This window comes from Sminthopsis crassicaudata, chromosome 1 (genome assembly GCF_048593235.1).
Source record: "Sminthopsis crassicaudata isolate SCR6 chromosome 1, ASM4859323v1, whole genome shotgun sequence".
NCBI lineage: Eukaryota > Metazoa > Chordata > Mammalia > Dasyuromorphia > Dasyuridae > Sminthopsis > Sminthopsis crassicaudata.
In genome coordinates this window covers 571,029,842-571,055,452 of record NC_133617.1, presented here as the reverse complement: position 1 = coordinate 571,055,452, position 25,611 = coordinate 571,029,842, and the positions used below count along the sequence as shown (strand labels likewise).

The following is a 25,611-nucleotide window of genomic DNA, read 5'->3' as shown; positions in this document are numbered from 1 at the left end:
ATGCTATAAATAGGTAGAATGTGTTAATTCATACTCATTCCCTGAAGTTCTAAACAAAATAATCTTGGCTGAACTTTAAAAAATAAGTTTTCTTATAATTCTCAGGTTTCTATTTTTCTTTAACTCGTCACTGATTTTCAGTAAGCAATGGAAATGCATATATATGTTTTCATCTACTTATACACCAAGGCAGCTACGTAGCTCAAAGGATAGACTATTGGACTTGGAGGAACTTACTAGCTATTTGACCCTGGACAGATCATTTAAATTTTATTTGCCTTCACTCACTGGAGAAGGAAATGGGAGACCACTTTAGTATCTTTGCAAGAAAACACCATAGATAGTGTGGTGGACGAGGCCATAAAGAGTCAAACACCCACATGAAAACACACACTTAGATACTGGTTGCTGTTTGTTCTTCATTTCAAAAAACAAAATGACATCATGGGGTGATATCATGACTCACTTGTAAATTGAATTTAAGTGAGGTCGAGTTGCACAAAATTTTTTGCCTTACTCTCTTTAAAAATTATCAAAAAGTATGAAGATAAAACAAAAGTCAAGATGACTGGCGATGGCCTGGGATAAAGTGAATGACCTTCACATCTTTGATGCATGAACAAGCTTTAAGTGCCCCATAGCACCTGTTTCAGTTTTCTTCATAACTATTGAAATAAATTGTTCTAATCCATCCATTCCTTCAGGGGAAATCTTAACAAGCTTGAGGTATACATCCATCTAAGTCATCAAAAGGTTTGAGACTTGTAAATTACCCTCAACCTTGTCAACTGAGACAGTTTTATTGCACGTTATCACTTTTTGGGGTCACAGGTAGAACTACAAGAGGAAAGTAGACACCAAAAGTGGATAAGCAGTCCTGAAAAGGGCTTGGGAAGCTTTTATACCAGAGGTTCTTGTCTTCCATGAACACTTCATATACTCATACATATACAAGCCCATAAATCTTTCTCTATTTATAATTTTCAATATTACTGAAATGGTTAACATAAACCCCTTGATATGAATTAGCATTTTTTAAACTCTGATTTCCTCCTTAAGCCACTTAGGATCATCTGTACTGACAGATGAGTTATATTAATTGGATAATAGTAATTTTAAATCAAAAAGCCCTAGGAAGCCTAGGCTTCAAGAGGCTAGGTGGCACAGTGAATTGAACACTGGATCTGGCTGGAGTCATAAAGATCTGAGTTCAAATCTAGTTTTAGATACTTATTAACTGCAACTCTCTTAATCTTGGTCTCAGCCACCTCATTTGTAAAATGGGGATAATAATGGTACCTCCCCTCCAGAATTATTGTGAAGATAAAATGAACTAATATTTGTAAAACACTTCGCAAATCTTAAAGTGATATATAAACAAAAGTTTTTGATGATAGTGGTGATTACAGAAGTTGCTGAAATGGAAGACTTAGGATAGTTTAAAGAACACTGGGTACTTTGGAAAAAGATCACTAATATGAGTAGATATAGTAGAGAGTGACAAAGAAAAATCTACTAATATCAACATTTTGCCAAATTAATCTTTTATATGAAAGATGGAAGGAACGCTATCTATCTCCTCAATGCCATATGGACCTTGGATCCTTGGATCCTTGGAGTTTGATTTTATGGGCTAATTTTACTAGTACTCTAGTCTAGATTACATAAGTGGTTTTTTTTTTTCTCTCTTTGGGTGGGAGAAGACAAGGAGTTTGCTCAAATACATAAGCACTATTTATGGCATTGTTTTTTATAAGTATATATGTTCTGTTTTGAATTCAGGGTGACCTCTAGTAATATATTTTGTTTCTAATTGAGCTAGAGTTCCCTACATCAAATACAGTTGAAAAATTATAAAGTGATATGTCAGCAGTAGAAAGATCACTGACATCAGTGGACCTAAGATCCAATTTCAAATCTTCAATTTACTATGAGTAAACCTGAGCAAATCACTGAACCTTTAAGAGCCAATGTTGCTTCATTAAATATCTGCAGTCTCTATTAATTTGAAATCTATTATTCTGTGAAATTATGGTTTCATCAAGAAATCAAAGTACAACATCTATCATTGATTTGTAAATAATAACATTGTGAAGAAAAGACAAGATGAAGAAGCAATCTTAAGAAAACCCTTGATCAAACTCAAAACTAAAGATTAATTATATTACAGTCATAAAACCTGGAGATTATCTAGTGACCTGGGGAAGCAAGCTAAATTACCTTACTAAGGTGAAATTTAGCTGATTAAGTCATCACTTTAGAATAAATGCCTTTCCATTATATTATAGTAACTACTTTAGTAACTTACACACAATAGAACTAATAAAATTATTAAAGATTTAGATAAAGAGAAGTTAAATGAATATAGAACTGAGTCCAGACAAGTCTGCACCAGCTAATATAAATATAATAAATAATATAAATATATTAAAATATGTTAATATTATACTATTAAATATAAATATAATATAAAACTAAGCCAGAATGTTTCACTATCATTGTCTGACTAATTAACTCAGAGAGAAAATAATTATAAAAACTGTCTCTTGAGTGGCTTGACACCATAAACTGTTCCATTAAAAGATCCCATCTTCTGGGCTCTGGTTGGTTAAATCTTTAGCCAGGGTCCATTGCCTGACAGGACAAGAATCCAGATTTAACCTAAAATAGTTTTTTCTAGATTGTAGTACATCTGTGTCCAAAGAAATGTATAGCAAATCTTCAGGTTACTGCTAACCAAAGATTTCTAGTCGTGAAATATTTTTGTTCTTCAAGGCATCTTTTTGTTACTAGGCAACATATTATAGGATGAAAACTCCCATCCAATCAAAAAATATGACTCCAAAAGGTAACTACTTGCTTAAAATACTTCAAATACTTACAAAAATACAAAAATACTTAAAATACTGTCAAATATTCAGGCAATTTAAAACAACAGTCCATGATATAATTGTCTTTATGATAAAAATAACATCGGCTTCTTTACAACTACAAGGACATTTGCTGATGCAGTTTTTTTATTACTAATATGGATAATGAGAACTTTCTAGATACATTAATTATAATTGCCTTGAAGTTAGGATTTGCAGTCCCAAAGAAAAGCCAGTATAGATAATGACATAGAACTACTATGGCTAACCTTGGTGACATTTTCACTGCTTTATAACATGATATTTATTGGCCTATGATTGTAAGCTTGTCACTTTATTATCTTGATACTTTAAATTCTGCTGATGTCCAGTTAATGCATGGTCCAAGAAGATATCCAATTAGCAGCCTGTCATAAAATTGAATTAATAACAACAAAGAATAATCCAATATGAATAAAAAGTCAAATTAGGGTTGCTGATGTTAAAATAAATTAGAAGAAAAAATGTTTCCTTTCATTTTCTTTCAATGCTCTTTTGAGCTGTATCAACTTGAACCTACAGGTTTATGCCTATGCCATTAAGAAAACAAAAAGAATAAAACAACTAAAGACATATCTCAAGACCTTAGACATTCAACAATCAATTTTAACTATGGGGAAGTTTTTGATTATGAGTGGCTAAGGAAATAGTTTGAATGTGACCAAATTTAAAAGCTAAATTTAGACATTATGGTATTTAAATTTTTTAAATCTAAAATATTTTAGGGTAAATATATCTCTGCATACTATGGAATGATTATCTATTTCTTCCCAGATTCATTATAAAAGATCTATGCAGTTTACCAGAGACCTTTCTCTGAGTCTTTTAGTATTTTTGGACATTTTTTTGCAATACTTCAGTTGTATATTATTCTCTGTTCTTCTCAGTATACAACTTACCTCCTTTCCTGATCATAAAGATATTTGATCATATATTTTCTATTATATGTTGAAAGTGAATAGTAAGTTAAACTAACACACATTCATTGTACATTGTTTCCTTTACCAGTTTAAAGTCACTTGTAACATTTATTCTTCTAAAATTGGGATATCATATGCTTTCAGCAATATAGCATCTTCAAATGAATATTAATGTTAGCAAGATAGGATTTAGAAGCAAAGAGGAGATTGAAAACAATGCACAAGTCCTCAAATATGGTCCAATCTCCTTTTTAGTCCTTAGGTCAGTTCAATTTATTTTCTGCAATACCTTGAGATGAATATTCTGATGGACTAACTCAGTGGGTAGTCCATGCAACTGTATTTATTCAGTTGAACAAAAATATATTACTATTGATTTCCAGTATAACCAGAGATTATAATAAAATGAGATTATACATTACATTGTTCTGAAAACTAAATTTCAATTAATGAAGCCAAAGATAGCATGATATACATTTTATGGCTTCCGTTTCACACTGATAGAGAACTTGTAGTTCTGTGATGTTAAAATCAAATAGAAATTACTTGCTCATGACTGAATATTGACTTTGTTAATCACAAATTCACATTATCTGTGTTTTATTATTATTTTTTTTATTTTTGCTCAACATTTCTCACTTACTTTTGATCATGGTTGAGGTTTAACTCTGGAGTTTTGCAATTATGTATTCTAGACATAAATCTGACACTTCTATTATAGTCTACCACATCCTGGGGATTCATATTAATGATTGAAAATCATTTTTTATTTGTATATTAGTAGCACAATCACTGTGGTGTTCTAGCTTTGACTCCATCAGCAAAAATTCATCTTTAATTAGGATTATTAGAGACTTTCTTCTATAGGGAATCTCTTCCAATTTGACTTCATTCAAGTGTAGAAGACCTTAGATAAACATTTATATTCCTATATTGATACTTCTTTTGATAATGAGAATTTAAAAATGGTTGACAAAAGTTATCTATATCATTGCGTTGATCAGTGAGTCTTATATTTTTTTACATAGACACAGAATATAACTTGATAGAGAAAATCACTTGAAATGAATTTCCTCCTAAATTTTATTTTTAATAAACACATTTATGAGTATAATAAACCTATATTCATCAACCATGATGGACTATAACTGTCTATATCTCAAAGTTAATTAAGACAACATGATATGTTCTGATGCACAAAATAGTCTGTGAAGTATACCTGAATATGTCACTCCATTGTTAAGTTGTTTTTCCTAAAGGTCTGTTACATGAACTGCTTCTGAAAGAAGTGAGCAGAACCAAGAGAGATCTGTACACAGTGACAACAGGATTGTGTGATAATCAACTGTGATGAACTTGGTTGGCTTTTTTTCAATAATGATGAGATTCAAGTCAATTCCAATAAACTTGAGATGGAAAGTACCATCTACATGTTAAATGTGAATAATAAATAGAATTTTCACATTTTTATTGTTCTTATTTGCTTTCTTATTTTTCTTTCTCATGTTTTTTTCTTGCATGACATGATGAATATGAAAATATGTCTAAAAGAATTGCACATGTTTAATTATAGCAGATTGCTTGACATCTTGGGGAGAAGGAAGAAGAGAAGGGGAAAAATCTGGAATACAAATATTTTGCATAGGTGAATATTGAAACCTAGTTTTTCATGTACTTGGAAAAATAAAATACTATTAAAAATGTAGTATAAATAAAGTGTAACCTCCCTCCAAATAAAATAAAGTAAAGTTCTGAACATGTCACTTCTTCCCCTTCTCCCACCATTTCAATAAACTCTAGTGCTTTCTGTCACTTTCAGGATCAAGTACAAAATTCTCTGATATTCAAACTCTTCATTCAAACTGTAGTCCCCTTACTTTTACCCTACTCTTTCCTCTATTCATTCCTTTAAGATCCAGCGACAATGGCTTTGCTGTTTCTTACACAAGACCCTCCATCCCTGAACTGTAAATATTTTATTGACATTTCTCATGCTTTCTGTTCTCTCTCTTGTTACTTCCTAAAGTCCCAGGTAAATTTCCATTTTTTGGAGAAGTCTTTCTTGATCATGCCCTTTGATGTTAGTGCTTCCCTCAATTAATGATCTTAAAATTTCCTGTATATAACTTCTTTATCCAGAATTTTTCAATATATTTTCTTGCCCACTAGATTGTGAATTCATTAAAGCATCAACTATTTTTTTTTGTCTTTCCTTATATCTCTTTGCAGAGTGCTAGCACATAATTAACAAAATACTTGCTCCTTGACTGATTTTATGTATAATAGAACTAGGTGGATTTTCAGATAGTGATAGGGTTTCTGTATGTGGTATCATTAACTTAGGAAATTCCTAAATATGGGAACTTCCTTTACCAATGAAAATGTTTCTTGGTGACTCATAGTCTTAGAGAGTTGTCTGAACATAGAAAGATTAAGTATCTTATATATATATATATATCTGGCCTTAGAACAATTTATTCTTCCCTAAATTCAAATTCCAATATCTAAGTTATATACTCTCTGATAATTCTCCTAGCATTTTAGAAGAGCTTCAAATATAGTCTTCATCACTAATGGGTCTAAATCACTTCATCACTAATGGCAACTAAATGTGCAGTAGATAAAGCACTGGTTTTGAAGATAGGAAGATCTGAGCCACTTAACCTTATTTGCCTCAGTTTGCTCATCTATAAAATGAGCTGGAAAAGGAAATAGCAAATCACTCCATTATCTTTGCCAAGAAAACCCCAAGTGGTATCACCAAGAGTCAAATATAACAGTTGACTGAACAGTAGCAACACTGATGATTCTGTTGTTTCAGTACTTTCCCAGCTGATTTGAGAAAGCCTTATTAATGGAGAGCAATTAATAGATAATGGGGTATTTTTTTTGTCTTGAAATTGTTTATTATGGATAGTTTGTCTTGAAAGAAAGTCCACACTGATGGAAATACAGATGTTTTTAAGTAATGTGTTATGATCATGTTATCATAGATCATCAATTTAGAACTAGAAGAGATTTTGGTTATTTAGCCAAATTCTCTCATTTTATAGGTGAGGAAAAGTTCTAGAGATATTAAATTGACTTGGCCAGAATTATTTGGCATTTTTGAACTCAGGTCTTTCTGATTCCAAATTCAGTATTCTATTGACTAAATCACACTGACTTAGCATATGAAAAAATTAACAAATATTCACATATCCAGTAAATGTTTTCATATTCAACATATAATGCATAAATTTTGTAAGTAGTATTTATTCACCACGCATTTAGTGAAATCTATAAAGAGAACTTACTGTGTTGACAGTGGATTCCATTAAATCCTTTAGGACATTTACACACATATCCTATGAATGTATCCCCCCGGTAAGCTTCACTGATTTCACATGTTCCCCCATTATGACATGGGTTAGGAAGGCAGGGACCTGAAAGGAAAGCAGAATACAATGATTAATTTATGTGTTTTTTTTTATTTCTTTGCTTGTTTCTTTTACATTTCTTCCTGCTGCAATGCATTCTAAAATATAATTTTAATATTTATTGAAATACTCAAAAGGAACATCTTTTGATTGTTATAAACCACATATTAGCAAACTCCATAGAAAGGAGGAGTTCTGAGTTATTTATTTGATTATTTTCACCACACCACCCCCCCCCATTTAACTTTTCCTGTACAACTAAAAATATTCTTGAATCATAGTGTCTCTTTCAAGTTCTGCATATCCTTTACCTTGAGAATACCTAATTAGTTTGTATAATTAGAATGATTTGTTCCCATACTTGGGGAAAGCTGTTAAATACTCAAAGTGGAGAGCTGAGTTCATAATAAAAATAATTGGATGGAGAGAAATTTCTTTGCAAATGAAGTTGTTTTGTGAAACCGTATATGCATGTGTAAATACGCATGTGTATTATTTGTTAACATATGTACATTAGCTATATGTGAGTGAACATATGCATATACTTATGAATATGTGTATATATTTGGAAGACTATGATATATAATGCCACAGAAAAGTTCTGGAGAATGTATGTCAAATTTTACAACTGTTATGAAAAGTTAACATATACATCATCAGAGTTTTTGGATAAAAATAATACTAGTTCGCATTTAAATAGCATTATAAGATTTGCAAAGTACTTTACAAATATCATCTCATTTTATCATCATCACATCTTAAAGGAATTAAGTCAGAAGTAAAGTGACTTGCCCAGAGGCACACATATGGTAATTGTCTGAGGCTGGATTTGAACTTAGGGTTTCCTGACTCCATATTTTAGTTCTGTCTTCTGTGATACTGTGCTGTGTAAGGAATGAAGGTAAGGAAGTCAGAGGAGAAAAGAGAGAGCTAGGAGATGGGGAGAGAATGGAAAAAGAGTGTAGAATAGAGAATAAAAAGAAATAAGTTTGGGGAACAAAGAGAGGAAGTAGAAATGAGAGACAAAGAGAGGAGGAGGAAGAGAGAGAGAAAGACAGACAGAGAGAGAGAGAGAGAGAGAGAGAGAGAGAGAGAGAGAGAGAGAGAGAGAGAGAGAAGGTGAGGAAGAAAGAAGGGAGGCAAGGAAGGAAGAATGGAGGAAGGAAAGGAAGGAAGAATAGAGGGAGGGAGAGATTGAAGGAAGCACACAATAATAGTGGCAATTACTTTAATAAGATATCAGCTACATCTAATCAGGTAGGGAGCTATATAGTCCATATCCTAGGTCTATCATATCACAGTGAACACAAGGGAACATTTTATCTAATAACAATGGGAAAGGTAAAGACAATACAGTATAGTGGAATGAACCCTAGATTTATTTCATTTGTAATCTGAATGCATGACTTTGAGGCCTTTCTTTCTTCTTCACTTTGATCCTGGATGCTCAGTAGGAAAATCTCAGCAGATTGCAAGTCTTTAGTATTCCACATTATCATTAGCCTCTGCCCTACAAATTGAAGTATGGGACCATGAATACCATACTCTCCATTTAAAGAGGGAGTTCAGGTTAGACATTTCATTTGTATTCTTGTTTATCTAATTTTGGGATTCTCACTTTCTCAGAATTTCCTCTGAATCATTGACATCACACATAGCCCTTTTTCTATTTCATTTGTGTGTGCGTCTGTTCCCCCATTAGACTGTGCATTCCTTGTGGATAGGAATTTTTTTTCTTACTAATTTGTTGTATTCGTATCTTTCATGCTTAACAGTGCCTGATATAAAGGTCCTTATTAAATATTTATTTATTATTGTCTATTTGGAATTAGAAGCATCAAGTTGATAAATTAAGAAAAGTAAATTATCCCACTTTGACCTGTTTTCTCACCTCTAAAATAAAAGATTGGAATGTACAATTGATATGACACTGAGAGTTCTAAATTATATCTCTAATCCATGATCTTCAGCTTTGTACCAAAGTGAAAGCAAAAGAATATATAAAAGGATTCATGCCAGTTGTTCTCATTTTTTCTTTGAAAAGTAGCATAAGTAAAGAGATAAGGTTATTCATTGAAAATTGGGAAGGAAAGTCATGTAGAGGTCAGCATAAGGGAGCTGAGCCTAACTGAGAAAACAAATATTTGAGAAGTGGATAAAAGGCTTGGTGAATAGCACCCGGGGTCAAGTTGAAGATGGACAACAGACTTTGTAATGATCCAAGCCCTGCCAAATTCAGCTTCTTCCTTCAAGAATACATAAAATGATGGATGATGGCTGCATTATGAAAGGCTAATCCAAAGTCGAAGGACTTTTGATTTTTGGAGAGGATACTACTACTGTAATTTATCATAGAATCTTGTAAGGCTAGGAGTAGCTAGGAGAAGATAATGGACATTAGTAAATGAGAAAAGATTGAATGCTTCCATAGATTCAATTATTCTAAATCTACTAATCCAGTCATAACCTCACTATCCCCCATACTCTGATTGCCATTTATCTTCTGGAAATCTCAATTTGAAATCTATAAACATCTTAGACTCAACATGTCCCAAATTTTACTCATTATTCCATCCCGCTACCAATTCTTGCCTTCTTACTAATTTAATTTTTGTTGGTAAGAGTAAAATCAAACTCCTGGTTATTCAGACTTAGAACCTAGGTGTAATTCTCAACTTCCCATTGTCTCTCACTTCTTCATATACAGACTATTGCCAAAGTCTGGTCATTTTACCTTCATAACATTTGTTGCATGTCTTCTTTTTTGACAATACCAATACTCTGATATGGGTGCTCATTTGCTCATTCCTGCGCCATTATAATATCCTGCTGGCTGATCACTCTGCCTCAACATTCTCCATTCAACTATCAAAGGTTTCCTGCCAAAGTATATCTTTGATCATGTCATCACCACTATCCAATAAACCCCCAAATCTCTCTATCATGTCCAGGATAAATTGAATAACCCTCTGTTCCCTCTGTTTGGTTCAAAGCCCTTCAAAATCAAAGCCCTTATCTTTTCAATCTCCTCATACCTTACAATACCCTCTATGCACCTCACTTCTCAACCATGTATCCTATGATCCAGTGATATTATTGGTTTTTTTGCATAAGGAATAACTGTTTCTCAATTCTGAGTGTTTTCATTGGCTGTCTCTTTGAGGCCCAGAATGTTCTTCCTCTCCATCTCTACCACCTACCTTCCCTGAATTCCTTTAAGTCTCAGATATCTCATCTTCGAGAAAAATATTTCTATTCCTTTTTAATTCCTCCATTTGTTGACTATTTCCAATTATCTCATGCCTTGTTTTGTATGTAGTGATTTGCATGCTGTATCTCATTAGACTGTGTGCTCCTTGAGAGCAAATACTGCCTTTTGCTCTTCTTTGTATTTTGAGAGATTACCACAGTTCCTGGCATGTAATAAGCTCTTAATAAATGTTTATTGAGTTTATAGCAGCCCTTTTGTGTGGCAAGTACTGGAAACTGAGTGGATGCCCATCACTTGAGGAATAGCTTAATAAGTTGTGGTATATGAATGTAATGGAATATTATTGTTTGATAAGAAAGGATGAGCAGGTTGTTTTCAGAGCAGCCTAAAGGGACTGCTGAGTGAAATGAGTAGAGACAGGAGGGCATTATATACAGCAGCAATAGGATTGTGTGGTGATCAACTGTGATGGACTTGGCTCTTTTCAGCAATGGGGTGGTTCAGGGTAATTCTAATCAAACTGTGATGGAGGCAGCCATCCACATTCAGAGACAGGATCATAGAGACTGAAGGAGGGTTACAGCATAGTATTTTCACCTTTGTTGTTGTCTGTTTGCTTGCTTGTTGTTTCTTTTTCCTTCTCATTTTTCCCTCTTTTGGTCTGATTTTTCTTGTGCAGTATGATATATGTGGAGATAATATTTGGAAGAATTGTGTTACCTGTATTGGATTGCCTCCTGTCTGGGAGAAGGAGGAGGTGGGGAGGGAAGGAGAGAAATCTGGAGCACAGGAATTTTCAGGAGTGGATGTTAAAAATTATCTTTGCATATGTTTTGAAAAAAATGTTATTAAAGTAAATATATAATGACTGACTGAATGATGGTAGTATTGATAGATCATATTTCAGATATGAAAAAGTAGCAAAGACAGAATATATATTATTTAAATAGGAATACCAAATTAGAAGTGCCAGAGATCATACAGCTGGATAGTTGCTGTCAAGTGGGAATTGGATCCTAGATCATCTTATTTCATGTCTTCTTCAGTGATCAGGACTTATTTTAAAAAACATGCTAAATTACTTCACATGTATAATCAATATAAAATTGTTTGCTTTTCAAGAAAGTAAGAGCTATGGAAGGGAGAAAGAATTTGGAGTTCAAAATTCTTTTAAAAAAACTTTATATTTTAAAATGAGATTGAGAAAATCTTAATGAAATTACACTCCTATCTAACTAGACCTATGTATGTATGTATGTATGTATATAGGTAGGTAGGTACCTATGTATATGTATATTTAGACCCATATACATACAGAGAGACAAACTGACAGACAGGCAGACACAGAGACAGAAGCAGAGAGAGACACAGAAACCATGGTAAATATGATATGAGCAAGTCCTCTGTTTTCTGTAAAGAAATCCTGTAAAAAATGTTTTACCAAAATATTTTTCATACCATTCCTCTATGTGAAAATATATACCAGATAGTTCTGGTTGGTTCTTGATGTATTAACTTTGATTTACTCTCTCAGTAATGTGGTAAAAACCAAATCCCATTTTACCATCCATCCATCCATCCATCCATTCATCCATCCACTAAACTATCCTTTCAGCAAACATGTCTTTATATATAATAGTATGCTTCAAATGAAGGGCCGGAGGGTGTGAAAAGAGAGAGAAAAAAATAAATGGAAGTCATATTCCTTCCACTCCAAAAACATGCAACCTAACTGAGGTTGGGAAAGCATGTACATAAGACAATTTCAAGTGATAATATTATGTTAGTAGTTATCATTTTAATGGTTGTCCATGTTCTTTCTTGCCAATCTCTATAAATCACTTTCCATTCCCTACTGTCCCTGACCCTCAATAGACTACCAGGTTAACCAACTAATTTCCTTCTCAAACTATTTTAACTCCATTTTCTATAGACATGTAAGCATGGATACAGAATAAAGAAAAAAAAACTACCTTAAAAATTCTTAAAACCAAACCTTATAATCCAGGTTTGCATTTACCTAATCAACTGAGTTCAGTTTATTTCATCATTTTGTATTTTTTGTCATTTTCAACATTTTATTTTAGTTTTGCTGCATTTCCTGTGTAAATACACAGGAAATATAATAATATAGTATATAGTAAAAACAATGCATTTATCAAAATGTTTCATATTTTCCTTATGTGACTTTGGATGCTTATATTAAGTTAGAGTAATATGTTTTAAGAAGCAGAAGATAAGGTTTAGTTAAAAAAAAAAAAAGAACTAGACTGAAAGTCCAAAAAGTCCAACACCCTCACCTCCAGAGACACACATGCCAAAAACAAACAAACAAAAAAACCCAAACACCTGGATATGAATTCTAACTTTTCCCACTAACTAGCAGTCTAATAATAGAGTAAAGTTAGTTAACCTAACAGGATCTCTGATTCCTTAATAAAAATGAGGGGGTAGATTTGAACCAAATGGTTATAATCCTATGATTTTGCCATAGTAGGATTAATCCAGCTCTAAAACTTAAATAGGATTGGAAACAATGGAAGTTATAATATCAGTGGTTAGTAGTAATTTATATCTAGATACTGGACAATTTTTATATTTAAAAGCTATTGGGTAGATTTTATGCTCACTGAGCTATTCATTCTACCAACTGCTTTAGACTCATTATGTTGCCACAATATGTTCACTCTAATTGACATTGTTCAAAACTAACGAATTAGTTACAACAGCAAACTAGAGATGATAAGCTATTAGCTTGTGTAGTCTTTTGTACTAAATGTAGATATCTTATTGGCAAATATGTAAGTAAGAAAATCCAATTTCATCTATTTGCTTTAGAATCATCTAGTATTGACACAAAGAAGATAAAATAATCTGAAGATGTTATAACACATGATGACAACTAGATGTGTTTGAAGATCATGATTCAATTGATATGAACATAGTTTGTGTTTTTGAAGAAAACAAAAAAAGGCAACAACCTGTCAAGGAAAATTTTTCAATAGCCTTTGTGTCACATTCCAAGTAATAATTACAGATATACTAGCCTTATATTCATGTGGATCAACTTTATTTTGTCTTACTTTTTCCACTTATTGGGAACTAAACAACTCTCTTTCTATATACATAGATTGAATATCATTTTACTATTAGGTATAATATACAACAAAATGATCTCAATATTGAAATTTTAAAATGAGATATATTAGAGTTGACCATTGTAAAAATAACCTAAAATTATTTAATATGAGTCCCCCCATGTTTCTAGAAAGCTATAAGAAGGAATAATGTCATGAAGTAACCCTCATTGACATGAATATTTCCCTTTTTCTAGTACAAGCTGCCAACTATTTATTGCACTTTTCCTTTGTACCTAGCATACTGATGGTAACCTTAATGGAAATAAAATTTACAGAGAAAAAAAAAAAAAAAAAAAAAAAGCAAATTCCAAAGGGAAAAGTAATTCTCTACACATGTAGCACATGGGAATTCTCTGGCAGCCAAAGGACCATATCCCACCATATACTTTATATTTCTGTCTTCTTCAACAGTACTCAGTAAAACCAACTGGGTCAAAGTCTTGCCACTTATTTCCCACAGACTTCTGTGTTCACCCCTAATGGAGACATAGCTGTCCTAAGTTTTTTAATAGGAAACTAGATTCCATTACACTCCTGTGGACTTTTGTCTGTGAATCTATGTATTTTTACAGCTGGAATTGTTGGTCTTACCACTTCCTATCTAGGGATCAAGTTCTCTTCACCTTATTTCTGCCAGTTCCTACATTCTATGAGCTTTGTATCTATCTTTTGACAAGACTGAATTTAACATCATAACTTGCTATAAGGTTCTCAAGGGAAGGCTTAAAATAATAAAATCACTTGGTTCTCTCAATGAATCTCTCCACAACTATTGACATGCTGCTTGAACTCCTTCAGTGGCTTCTGTACTCTTAGCCTATTAAAGTCTTCCCATCTCAGTGGCTGTAAACCTTATGCTACTATGTACAAACTGAATTTACCCACTGTCTTCTTCATTATTTTCACCCTCCCCAACAATGTTTCTTTCCAAATATACTACTCCTTCCAACATATCTTTGGGAATATGTTCTTAAAAAACTAATTTCCTTTCAGCTTATGTGTAATGAAATTCACTTCAAATTGGCCAAATAAGAGGAAACAGAAAAGTACAATTCTTTTACAAATAGTGTAGAGAAAACAAAAGGAAGGGCACAGGATTAGTTGTTGACCGAAGCTACATAATGGAAGTCAAGTCAATCAAATCTGGGGTGCATCTTTTTCTTCTTTTTGGGAATGATAATCCTTAATGACAAAGAAAGGAAAAGAAGCTTAAGCCTTCTTTGAATTCTGGAGAAAGAAGCTATGTGAAAGAAATGATAATAAAGATTAGTTTTACTACAGGTGAATTTGTCAGTCAAATTCAGGTTTTAAATTAATCCCAAGGTCAAAGCAAAACTCCCTGGGAATTTGATTTATTCCTAAACTAGTGGGCATTTATTTCTAGTATCATTATCTCCTTGACAATGCCTATGATAAGTGAATCTAAGACTGCTTCAAATCACTTTAGCTTTCATAATAAGCTATTGGTAGCTTTAGAGACATGTTAATATCCGGATAATCTTTAGGAGAAAAGAAACATAAATCTAGGATATATTCATTCATTAAAAACATTTATTAAAGGTATATTTTGTGACAGAAATTGTGCTGGGGATACAAATATAAAAAAGAAAAATAGAAAAGAAAAAAGAAAAAATAGAAAATAGAAGTAAATAGCAATATATAAAGAAAAGAGAAAATAATTTCTTGGGGGAAGGCCCTAGAAATTGGGGACTAGAAGAAAGACAGGAGGAGAGTTTGATTTATGCTCTGAAGGAAAGTAGGCATTATCTAATGTGGAGATGGGGAGGGAGCAAGCATTTCCAATGCTAGGAGAAGATTATAAAAGCATGGAGATGGGAGGGAGATGAAAAGTCATAGTTACAGTAAACAGGCAGTTTATTAGGAGCACAGAGTATTAGAAGCAGAATAATATGCAATAAACCTGAAAAAGTAGGTTGTTGCTAAATTGTGAAAAAAACAGTCAATATTAAACAGTGGCATTTTGCCTTGAAACATTAATAAAGAACCACTAAAACTGCTTGATCAAGAAAGTATCATGATTAAACCCATATCTTATCCCCTTTCATGTCCTCTCCTATCCAACCAAACAGGATGTCTCTCTTTTCCCTCACTATCACTACTATGTATCTAGTTTCTCTACCTTTGTAACTCTCTCTTGTCTTGCCTCTTCTACTCCTGCTATGGAAGGTAGTTAATCCCTCTTGACCTCTGTTTCAGAATTATTTCCTTAAAATCTCAAATCAAGTATCAGCTTCTAAATGAAGCTTTTATTGATATACTCCCATCCATCTTCTAATTTATTTCCCCTAAAATTACACTGTATCTATAATAGGCATATGTATGTGAACAAACATTGATTCCCTAGACTATATTGTAAGCTATTTGAGAGCATGTAATATTTCTTTTTTTACATTTGTTTATAGAGTTCCTAGAACTTAAGAGGTCCTTAAAATATGTTTGTAGATTCATTATATCTTTAATGATTTCAGTTGGATAGTTATATCGAATATGAATTGTTGGGGACTGGGGGAGAAAGAGAGACTGGGAACAGGGAGACCAATGGAGATTCTACTGAAATAGTCTAGGTAAGAATATATTAAAGACCTGCATTAAGATGAAATATATGTGAGTGGAAAAGAGAGGATATATTTTCAAGATCTTGCCAAAATAAAATCAATACAATTTTATAATTGATTAGAAATAGGGGATAAGGGAAAAGGAAATGTCAAGAATAACTTCTATATTTCATATCTAGTGATTAGATGACTGGTCATAGGATACAGAAATTAGGAAAGCAGGGAACTTTGGGAGAAAATATAAATTCCCTTTAGGACTTGTTGAATTTATGATGCATCTAGGACATTGAATTAGGAAATTTCAATATTAGGTATTCTGTAAATAATTTCTCCACTGATGCAGGTTGCAACACCTCTGTACCTGATCAGGTTATGATTATCACTTGTTTTGTGGAGGGAAAATCATCACTTGTTATTTAAAATTCTGGTTATATATCTTTCAAAATGTAGCTATGTTGGGCTTTCTAGCTAAATAGGAACCTTAAGCACTTTTACTCTCCTTAAACACTTTTCTGGAACCAAAAGTTATTTATCTAAGCCCCAAGGAGACATAGGAGGAAAAGAAAAAAGGGATTTTAAAAATGAATAGAAAATCTATTAGTCATTTAAAAAACTTGTAGAATTTAAATAAACATGAGGTGCTATTTCATTTTTTTTTGTTCATCAACAATGTTTTCCAAAGAACTCTCCTTATATTTGATTATTAGAAAACAAATTTGTAGGTCACTTGTAATGCTCAACATAATCAGAACAATCAAAATGGATATTTAATTTTTTGTTCATATCTTCAATCATTTCATTTGAGCAAATCATATCATTTGATCAGACATTAAAAGTTGTAAACATAAAAGAAAAAGCTTGTAAGCTCACTTTTAAAACACAAAAGGCTTCAGGGAGTTTTAAAATCAATAGGGGCTGTAATACTTTTGTAGGTAATCTTTAAGTAGTTCCTAACAAAATGGGAACAGAATTCGATCGATATTAATGAACAGCTGAATTCAACACCATGTTTTCCAGGCATTTTTATGCATTTTCATATAAGTAATGTCAACAAGATTAATTGCTCATGAAAAATAATAGATCTGTTTAGTTTGCTATTTTAAAAACTTTTCCTCTCTTTAAAGAAGACAATGTATAGAGGCTCTACAGAAAGGTACATGGCTGATGTGAGTAGCTTTCAACAAACCAGCAAGTAACCTGAAGAACAGGACTAGTGGCTATTATTAAAAAAAAATTGCATGTAAGAAGTAAATGGGCTAGTCATATGGAAAGAGTGAGGAATGACAGGTCAACGGGCTGAATACTGCATTGGTGCTCTTATTATATTGATAGAAAGTAATTGAGGTCTCCAGAACATTGAATGGATGTTGTGGGGCAAATATTTGGGAGGGACACAGATAAGATTTGCACAGTGTGGACAAGACATTCAAATGTGAGCTTCATCATTGGAGGGAACTCATGAATTTGTGAGCTCATAGATCTATTTCAGTAAATTGTTGTTTACCTTTCATTTTTGAAGGGGCATGTCTTGACTTGCAGTTGAAAAAGGTTTAAGTGAGGCAGAGATTAACAAAATTACCAGCCTTACTTTCTCCCCCAGAGTCTTTGGAGTCCAATAGTAAAAAGAGTTAAAATGACTGGCAAAGATTCAGGATGCAAAGTTACCTTGGCCCTTTTAAACTAAGGTTCCCTACTATAGATTTCAAAGATTACGTGTCTATAATATTTGCAAGTGTGTTAGGATAGAGTCCAAGGGTTCTCAAACTCCAGCCCACTGGGCCAGATGCAGCCGCTGAGGACATTTATGCGGCCTGCTGAGTTATGGTAAATGGGCTGAGGGACAGAGACAGAGTGTGAGTTTTTGTTTTTATTATAGTCCGACCCTCTAACAGTCTGAGGGACAGTGAACTGGACCCCTATTTAAAAAGTTTGAGGACTCACTAGAATGCAATGTTATATAATAAGATAGTCTAATACATATATACAAAGTTCTAACCCATTTAATAGGAAACTTTTCATACTAACTCTCAGAAAATATATACTTCATCTTCTTTCTACAGTAGGTAAATTCAAATCAACAAATATTTATTATTATTTGAAGCAACTAATCCACATAAGTATTTGTGGTGTGTGTGTGTGTGTGTGTGTGTGTGTGTGTGTGCGCATGTATGTATGTGTGTGCTTGTATATGTGGCTACATGCATGCCCAAACATGGCACATACCAGATATTTCTAAATATTCATTTAACTGAACTTAAATATATTCAGCCATGGTAACTTTTCTTTCTCTTAGATAATGTCTAAAATCTTGAATTCTAGATTTTAAGAAAGCAGAGAAATATGTACTGTGGGGACAAGAGCATTGATTCAATTATTTCCCTAAGACATGCAAAAGGTTATTGTAGGTTATATTTCCAAACAGTAAAGTAGGCTATGGGATTAACATAATTGAACACTTTATATAAGTAAAAATAATAGACTCTCACTCATTTTCTCACTAGAAGAAAACAAATTACTTGGATGAAATCTTTACCAATATTACATCTTTTAAATGAAATCCAAATTAAAACATTAATTTTATAGTAATAACAATAACAGTTTAAAATTCTACATTGTTTTATACTTTTAAAGGTGCCATCTAAACCAGCTCAGAAGGGAGGTTATATAAATATTAGAAGCATGTGGTAGTTTATCTCTTCCTGCTTCCCTTTTATGTTCCCTACAAAATGATTGAGCTTGTTGGCAGCTTCACTTTGAACCTCTGCCATATTTTTGACCTGGATAGAACAAAGTATTATTCTGGGAAGTTTCTCTTAATTGATGTTTTTAACAGTTTTTAAGACTAATTTTTTTAAACACATTTGTTCAGAAAAGAGTCATTTGCATTAATATTTCTCTAAGTAGAAAAGTTCTAAAATGAAATCTGAATCATTTTGAAATTTCAGACAAAAAAATTTGGGTTCCACAAAATTTAATAATTATCTCATTGAATTTTAAAATATCTGTGGAAATTCTGAAAAAAAAAGAAAATTAGTATTTTTCTTTGGATATCTTTGAGATAAAATTTCATTATGAACATGGATACAGACTTTACTGGAAGCTCTTATATCAAGCCAGATTGAGCAGCTATTAATAAGGTGTGATTTGATCATTCCTGAAAATTCAGTCAGAAAATCAAACAAGCAAAAAATGCAAAACAACAATTTCCCTAAGCTTACAATTTAATATATCTTCACAATAGTTTTTTTCAAATTTACATAGAATCAATTCCTCTGAGTTAAGACAAAACACAAAAGTTGTTAGGAATAAATCTAATTAAGAAGTAATTAGTACATGAAAACATGGGTTCAAATTCCACTTTTGCCATTTACCACTTCTGTGATATTGTACAAATCACCTAGCTTTTGTGGGATTAGATTTCCTTTTCTCTAAAATGAAAACATTGTATTAGATAACTTCTGAGGTACTTTCTATTTAGTGATTCAGTTATCTGGAAAGGGAAAGTACTTTATCAATCATTAGTATATATATGGTATGACCAATGTTTTTCCTGGATAACTTCTTTCCTCTTTCCACAAGATGAGTGTTTATCTTTAGGAGACAAAGCTGCCTTTGGAACCTGATTGGCTATAGCTTCTCTGATGTAGCTGTCTGGTCATCTAGATGGATCCGTTAGGATAAAAAGTCTCAGTCACATGTAGTCTAGGCCTCCCTGTGGATATCCAGTGCTGCATGAATTTACACACTCTGATGACCTACCCAGCAGACATGATTCCAAATGGAGATAGGTTAGATGTAGCAAATGCACAATATCCAGAGAAGCTACATAGCACAGTGAATAAAGTAAACATCCTTTGGTAAGTGTTTAATTACCTATCATTGTTTTGTTTAATTATCAAATGGAACTTGAACAAAAAAAGTGATGCCATTTTTATTCTATTCTTAAGTTGTTTTTCAGTTGGTTCATCTCTTTATGAGTCCATTTGGGATTTTCTTGGTAAAGATACTAGAGTTATTTGCCAATCCCTTCTCCAGCTTATTTTACAGATGAGGAGAGTAAGCCAAGCAGGGTTAAATGACTTGCCCTAAGTCACAAAGCTGAGGCCAGATTTGGACTGAGGAAGATGAGTTTTTCTGAGTCCATGTCTGGTACTCTATACACTCTGCTATCTAGCTTTCATGACTGAAATGATATCCTGAATTCAAATAAATTACTAGATCAGCTTTAGAAAGCCCTTAGATAACATACCATGGAAAAGAAAAAAAAATTTTTTTTCAGATATTGGCATCAAGTAAGATGCTAAATTTGGCAGGGCATGAGTAGAAGTTTAACAAGACTCATGATGAAAAGATGACCTAGACAGCAGCATATTAAAATGAGCGTATTGAATGAGACAAGTTGTTTAAAGAAGAATGAGGAGTTCAAAATCTCTACTTTTTCAATTTTTCACTAAATATTGGTTTTGTGTTTGACTCATTGCCCATGTGATTTTTAGGCAGTAAGATAGCTAGCAAAGATAGTTTCTGTGCCTATCCACATAGTAATTGAATATTTTACCTGCTAGGAAACTGTGGCTACACAATCAGATGACAATCTAACGATCATTGATATTATACATATACAAGTATATGCATGCATATTTTTACACATATAGGAATAATATAATGATGTTTCTTTTGTTTTCTATATTATTAACTTATATTTGTTGCTTAATCTTCCTATACCTCAGTTCTCCTCTGTGAAATTTTTTTGAAATTTCTTTGCAGCTCCAATATATTCCATTGAATATTGGCCACTCATTAGTACCCAATATTCAACTTTATAGGATAGACTTGAATATGGATCATGGTGTACATAAATTGAATGAATAAACATTTGTTAAGAACATATTATATACCCAGTACTATACTAAGCCCTGAAGATACAAAAAAGAGGCAAAAGACAGTTTCTTCTTCAAAGGAATACGCAATCTAATAGAAGAGCTCACTAATCTAATCACACTGCAGACTATGGTCTTCATCAGACTAGAAGGCAGTATGAGGAGCAAAAGAAGTGCAAAAGAGAGACATCTTAGCAGTGATTGCTCTTTCCTGAAGCAGCAAACTTTGGGGTCATAATAATGGCATTTCTCATAATTCAGAGGCTTCAGAGTCAGGGAACAAAGGGAAAAGAGTGGAGGGACAGAAAGGCAAAAAAGGAAAGGAAGAGGAAAAGAGAAAGGGAGGGAGAAGAAAAGAGGGGAGCAAAGAGAAGGGAAAAAGACAGAAGTAGAAAGAAGGAAAGGAGCAAGGGAAATAGACAGACAGACAGAGAGACAGAGAGAAGGGGGAGGGAGAATAGAGGAAAAGGAGGAAGGGAGAAAAGAAGAGAGAAACAGAGACAGAAAGATTGAATACAATTTGATTTTGCCAAGCTATCCTACTAAATTTAGTGCATCATAGATTTTAGAGAACTTTAGGATGTTTCTAATGAATGGTTCTGGTAGAAATCTTGAGTGTCCTTAAAAGAGCATGGACATTCTTTGCTACAGTCTTATCTTCTATAATTTATTTTTTTATTTCCATGAGAAATTAAATCCCATTAATTTTTATTATAGCTCATGAACATCTGTATCCTTCATATTGTATGTGCTTAATAAATATCTGCTGACTTTTATAGAATTTTCAGCTGAATAACAACAAATTCAAGAGGAAGAAAAATAATTTTGACCATTTTCCCCTTTCATCTTCTGTTTCTTCTGACAGAGAAATTAACCTGGAAGTGGAACACAATGGCTGAGTAATGGCAGGAACTCATCCAACTTCTCCCCCAAACGGCTCCAAATTCCTTTAAATCATAACTCTAAACAAATTTTAGAACATCATAACACCTTCAAAAATGTAGTAGAACATTTTCCAATCAATGGCAACTTAGAAGATCAGCAGAAAAGGTCTATAACACCAGGGTGGGAGTTCATATGCAGAACTTATGCAGGCCTTGCCAGTGCAGCGCCAGCCCTGGCCCTTGTCCCAACCCCAGCCCCAGCCCCAGCCTTGTAGCAGCAAAACAGGAATAGGTCTAGGAATCCTTGAATCAGCAGCAATTCTAGTGGCTTCTAGATCTCTAATTTTAGAGACATCAAAGAGGACTAGAAAGATCAGCAGAAAAGGTCTGTGACAACAGGTTTCAACACACAATCCTATCTCAGGCCCTATCAGCAAAGCCCTGTCTTCAGCCTGTGCCCCCAAAATTAGCAAGGCAGAACTCTACTGCTTTAGCTCACTAGGTGTTATAGCTATAATAAGCAGGGACACCCCTAACAATTCCAGGGCAGAAAAGAGTACTTGTGGTCAGGTCCCTAGAAGGATCTCTCAAAACAGCTGAACAAAAGTTTTAAAGTTTTGGACAATATACCCTCCTCCCTAGAAACAGAACCCTACTTTAACAGAGTTAAAGGCTTAGTAATAGACTAGGAAAATGAGCAAACAACTAAAAACTAGAAAGTTATTATGGTGACGAGGAAAATAAAAAAACACACTTAGAAGAAGATTAACAAAGTCAAAGCTCCTATATTCAAACTTCTAAGAAAAATAAGAATTTATCTCAGGGTAGGGTAGAGCTCAAAAGGGATTTTGAAAATCACGTAATAGATATAAAAACATAGGAAAACATTTTTACCTTGAAAGGATCTGATAAAGGCTTCATTTCTAAAATATATAGAGAGAATTGACTCAAATTTATAATAGTTCAAGCCATTCTCCAATTGATAAATGGTCAAAGGGGATATAGAAATTGAAACTGTAGTCACATGGAAAGTCGTCCAAATCACTATTAATCAGAGAAATTCAAATTAAGACAACTCTGATATACCATTACACACCTGTCAGATTGACTAAGATGACAAGAACTAATAATGAACAATGTTGGAGGGGATGTAGAAAAACTGGGACACTGATACATTGTTGATGGATCTGTGAATGGATCCAACCATTCTGGAAAGTAATTTGGAATTATGCCCAAAAAGTTATCAAAATGTGCACACTCTTTCACCTAGCAGTGTTACTACTGGGCTTATATCCCAAAGAGATCTTAAAGAAGGGAAAAGGTCCCACATGTCCAAAACTGTGGCAGCCCTTTTTGTAGCAACAGGAAACTGGAAACTGAGTGGATGCCCATTGCTTGGACAATGGCTGAATAAGTTAGTTTTTATGAATGTTATGGAATATTATTGTTCTATAAGAAATGACCAGCAGGATGATTTCAGAGAGACTTGGAGAGACTTACATGAACTGACGCTGAGTGAAATGAGCATAACCAGGAGATCATTATACATGGCAACAACAAGATTATATGACGATCAATACTGATGGACATGGCTCTCTTCAACAATGAGATGATTCAAACTTGTTTCACTTGTTCAATGATGAAGAGATTCATCTATACCCAGAAAGAGAACCATGGGAACAAAGTGTGGGACCGCACTCTCTATTGTTATTTGCTTGCATTTTGTTTTCTTTCTCAGTTTTTTCCTTTTTCTTCTTGATCTGATTTTTCTTGTGCAGCAAGATAACTGTATAAATATGTATACATATATTGGATTTAACATGTATTTTAACATATTTAATATGTACTGGACTACCTACCAGCTAGGGAAGGGGATAAGGAAAAGGAGGGGAAAATTTGGAACAAAAGCTTTTGTAAGGGTCAATGTTGAAAAAATTACCCATGCATATGTTTTGTAAATAAAACTTTAATTAAAAAAATAAAAAGGGGGAAAATGAAAATCAAGCAAAATAGAATAAAATTGAGAAGAGAATTAAAGTTAGTGCAAAAAAATTACAAAAAAAAACAAAAAACAAAAACAATGAGAAGAATAATGCCTTTAAAAAAGTAAAATTCATCAAATGAGAAAGGAGGTACAAAAATTCACTGAGAAAAATAATCCCACGTGAGCAAATGGGAGCTAATGACTTTATGAGAAATCAAGATACAACAAAGTAAAACAAAAGACAAAACTTGTCTATTAGTGTGTCCAGTACTACCTGCAAATGTGGTTGTTTCTTTTCTACATGGTCTCACAAAGTTCATACATTTCTTTTTTTAATTTTGTTTAATATTTTGTTTAATATTTTAATATTAATGTTTAATAATGTTTAATATTTTCTCTAGTTATGTGTAAAATAATTTTTCCATTTGTTTTTAAAACTTTAAATTTTAGATTCTCTCCCTTTTTTTTCATACTCTCTCCCTTTGAGAAAGTACATGTGAAACTATGAAAAACATAGTCATAAAAATAATGTTGCAAAAAAAAAATGTAGATTCCCCACCCCCCCCAAAAATACCTCAGGAAAAAAAATATTTTTTAATGTATTCTTCAGTTTTTATTCAGATACAATCAGTTCTTTTTCTGAATATGGATAGCATTTTTCATCATAAGTCCTTCAGCATAGTCTTGGATCATTGTACTGCTAAAGAATAAAGTCATCCATGGTAGATCATCCCATAACTTTACTATTATGTACATTGTACATTTCACTTTGAACTAATACAAGACTTTCCAGGTATTTCTGCTAACCATTTCTTATAGAATAACATTATTCCATCATAATTACATACCACAATTTATTCAGCCATTCCCCAATTAATAAAGGATCATAAGTTTCTCAAAATTTTATAATAATAGAAAAAAATAAATAAAAATCCATAATAAAACACAATTGTGATATATATATAACCAAGAAGATAATTTACTACTGAAGCTCCATCTTTTAGATGGAAAAGGTAGCTGAGGAGATAGTGAATGCTGTGTGGAAGTTACTGAAATCCTCTAGTTTCTTTAGATCAAAGACCTATTTCACTATGTGGGTAAAAGAGTGAAGAACAAATTCTTTTCATCATCCATATAATGAACAAGCTCTCTCTTCGTCTCATAATAATTGTCATAGGAAATGGATTCTTCTCACCCTTTTTTGTCTCTACAGGAAGTCAATTCAATTCAACAAACATTAGTGTTTCATCACAGCACCAGTTATATTCCCTGAGACAGAGCATTCCTAATCAGTGAGCTTTTTTCCAAACAATGCTATAGAATAGCTCCTTGGGAAGCAAATCTAGCTGCCATTCTTTATAAATTCATCTAGAAAGAGATCATGCACAGTTATTTGAAGGAGGGGGATATGTAAAATTTAAATTTAAATTTGGCTTATTTTGCTTTCTCTGATTTTTTTTCTCTTACAGAGAACAATATATTATTAACAAGAGATGGAGCAGAATAATGTTTTCTATCTGTTTCATGAAAAGTATACAGATTAAAATAGATAGAGTATTGAGCTTAGATATAGGAAGAAATGACTTCAAATCCTACCTCTGACACTAATTTTGTGACCCTAAGCAAGTCACTTATATCGTAGGTTCCTCAAATAATTTAGCACATCTACTAAGCCTTAGATAATTTGT

The 25,611-nt window shown here is 33.0% G+C and overlaps 1 protein-coding gene across 2 annotated transcripts in view; it reads right to left on the bottom strand.

The window, feature by feature from the left end:
- EDIL3 (EGF like repeats and discoidin domains 3) overlaps positions 1–25,611 on the bottom strand; it is a 685,096-nt gene that overhangs the window by 372,313 nt on the left and 287,172 nt on the right. For both annotated transcript variants that reach the window (XM_074282146.1, XM_074282145.1), the window contains one exon: positions 7,126–7,254. In XM_074282146.1, coding sequence (XP_074138247.1) covers positions 7,126–7,254 — 129 coding nt within the window. The remainder of the gene's footprint in view (positions 1–7,125; positions 7,255–25,611) is intronic.